The 2,824-nt window shown below is 33.8% G+C and overlaps 1 protein-coding gene across 1 annotated transcript; it reads left to right on the forward strand.

Moving 5' to 3' along the window:
- Positions 1-294: 294 nt before the first annotated feature.
- Positions 295-2,822, forward strand: LOC119675161 (tetratricopeptide repeat protein 14 homolog; the record flags this gene model as incomplete). The annotated part of the gene is made up of 9 exons (XM_038086349.1): positions 295-384; positions 702-995; positions 1,076-1,293; positions 1,349-1,560; positions 1,630-1,839; positions 1,906-2,306; positions 2,359-2,442; positions 2,563-2,720; positions 2,772-2,822. Coding segments are annotated over exons 2-9 (1,614 nt in total), but the record flags the coding sequence as incomplete, so codon positions are not given.
- Between the last annotated feature and the right edge of the window lie 2 nt (positions 2,823-2,824).

Raw genomic sequence — 2,824 nt, forward strand, 5'->3', positions numbered from 1 at the left:
ATTATTTAGATATCTGTTTTAATTTGATGTAACTTAAGCAAATTACTTTATTTTTTCATATATAACTAATTACACATCTAAACTAATATGTCAAAGGTAACTAACATCGTAGAATCCTAAAAATTAACTACAAGTACTAATAAAAAATTAATCACTATATTTCAAAATAATTAGCAAACCAAATATTTTATATATTAAAACTATTGTGACCCATTCGATTTTAAAACAAAACTGCATTATCAACTCTGAGATTGACATTTGAAAAGTTGGCATCACTTTGTACATTTTGTTATTATTTTATTCTGACATTCAAGAATCATTTATGGAGTACAGAAATGGCTGCTTGACGCATTGAGATATTTAGATATTTGGTTAGGACAAAAGGTAAGTGGAAAGTATAATATTTTAGTTTTTATCAAGTTAATTTTGCTGAAGTGCTAAAAAATTAATAATCGTTATTCGTGTTTAAAAAAATAATATTTGTGCTCATATTGTGAGTTTTTTACTACGTCGTTTCGTGTACAGACACCGTTCGTCGCATTCGTCAATTCGGTAAACGCCTTAATGCAAGCATATATACAGTTTTACTGCACAATATGAGTATCGATTCATATAAGAACAGATATGTGTATATGCACGCAAAATTCGTATGAGTTGATTTTATATTTCAGAAGTTGTACTTTGTGTATATTTTAATTTAGAATAAAAAAAAAATATGAACTCGAATTTTTTATCGAGAGCATTGTGCTTTCACGGGCAGCCAATGCAAAAAATATGGGAGGATGAAAGAGGCACAGGTGACTTACAAAACTGCGGTCTGCCAGCAGAAATCAATTATTCCATCTATCAAGAACGGCAGAAGCACTTTACTTTTCAGGACCGTGCCAAACGATTGAAATTACATCAGTTTTTTGCTAAAAAGGCTACGGATTTGTATGATAACGAATTGACACCGGATCCCAGCAAGGCAAACAATAATGAAAATGCAGAAAAAGGTAATATAATGTATAAATTGTTGTGTAATGTTGGACTGAAGAAGTCAATCCTTTATTCCAATTAAATTTCAAACTTCTAGCCAAGTCTTATGCAGCTGTATTGCCACCATATGAAGTTTTCGTCAATAAGCATAAGGATAAAGTAAGAAGATGGCGTTGCATTTTGGATGCCATTAAGCCTGGTGACCTGATATATGTGGCAATCACAAAGGCACCTAAACCAGGTTCTGCTATAAAAGTGCAACCATTATGCACTGCACCACCTTTGGTTCGTCATCTGGATGATATACCAACAAAGGTATATATTGTTGTATGGTTGTTGTGAAACAAATATTATACACATAGTATTTAAGGCTTTCCTGCAACAAGTTAGTACAGCAAAATTACCGTTGGATGAACACGGCAAGCCGCGCTGTTTTGCTGTTAACGACCACGTGTATTGTGAAGTTTTGGAAATTTCAGTGGATGCTGATCGCTTGCTATTAGGAATAGAAAACGTTTTTCCTAAGAACGGTAATGTGCGTTTAGGTTTGGTTAACGCACATAATTTGCCGAGCTATTACAAGTAGGTCATATATAAGTTTGATTTTCAATATTAACTATTTGTTTTTATTATTCCGCTTCCACAAAAAAGAAAGTCTATAAAACGAGTTTCAGATAATTATGAAGAAAATTTGTTAAAATCGAGTGAAGCACAAAATCCTAATTACGATGTACTATTTGAAATGAATGGTTTAGATGTGGATGATAACTTCTCGTTAATGAGCTCTTTAAAATACGGATTTCAGAAAAAAGATTATGCTAAGGAACTACGCCAAGCTCAAGCATATAAATGGGCTTTTCGGTATCTCTTATATTTTATTGAATTATATATAAAATTATGTTTTCTTATCTAATTTTAATATTGCAGTTCCGTTGCTGAAGGTATTGATTACTTCAAGCAAGGTAAACAACTGGAAGCATTTCAATGCCTTAATAAGGCATTAATAATTGATCCAAGAAATGAGGAAGGACTCGTTGCTCGAGGTGCACTTTATGCAAATAAAGGCAGTTTTTTGAAAGCAATCGAGGACTTCGACAGTGCAATGAAAATAAAGCCAGAACATGCTAATGCACGTAAATACATGGGCGAAACTTTAGTAGCACTTGGCCACAGCTATAAGGAAGATAATCGTCTGGAGGAAGCAATAAAAGCTTATACCGACTGTTTAAATCTCATACCCAACCATGAACAAGCACGCTTATCTTTGGAAGCCATACAAAAAAGCCGTAACAGTGGGCAGATATTCGATAATATTTTGAATATACCAGGTAATGTAAACAATTGCCTAGAACGACATTGTATAATATATAGACATGTCAGGTATGTCGCGGCCAGTAAAGCATGATTCAACAGAAGATGAAAGTTCAACAGATTCTGACAGTGAATCATCTGTAGAATGTGCAGGTACGTTAAAAACATTCCACTTTCCTTATATACAAAGTCAGTTATCAGTTTTGTTAATGGTAAGAAAACAAATATATATACGATCACATATAATCAGCTAGTCGTATGCTTTAATTGCAGCACCAAGTAAGGAAACTTCAGTTTCTCCGTTTAGCAAACGCAGCAGTATGGATATGAATACTTGTACCAAACAACAGTACAAGCAGCCCTTTTATATGGCAGCACAGAGTACCTTGCCACCTAATACGATGTTGCGAAACGATTTAAATGACTTTAAGGTAATTTCCAATATAACGTAGAATCGCTAAAGAATTTCTGTTTGCTCGCAGCTTGACGATGACGACACTGAGTCACTTGTGCGTAAGCTACTGTTAAAAACTTC

This window comes from Teleopsis dalmanni, chromosome 2 (genome assembly GCF_002237135.1).
Source record: "Teleopsis dalmanni isolate 2A chromosome 2, ASM223713v2, whole genome shotgun sequence".
Lineage (NCBI taxonomy): Eukaryota > Metazoa > Arthropoda > Insecta > Diptera > Diopsidae > Teleopsis > Teleopsis dalmanni.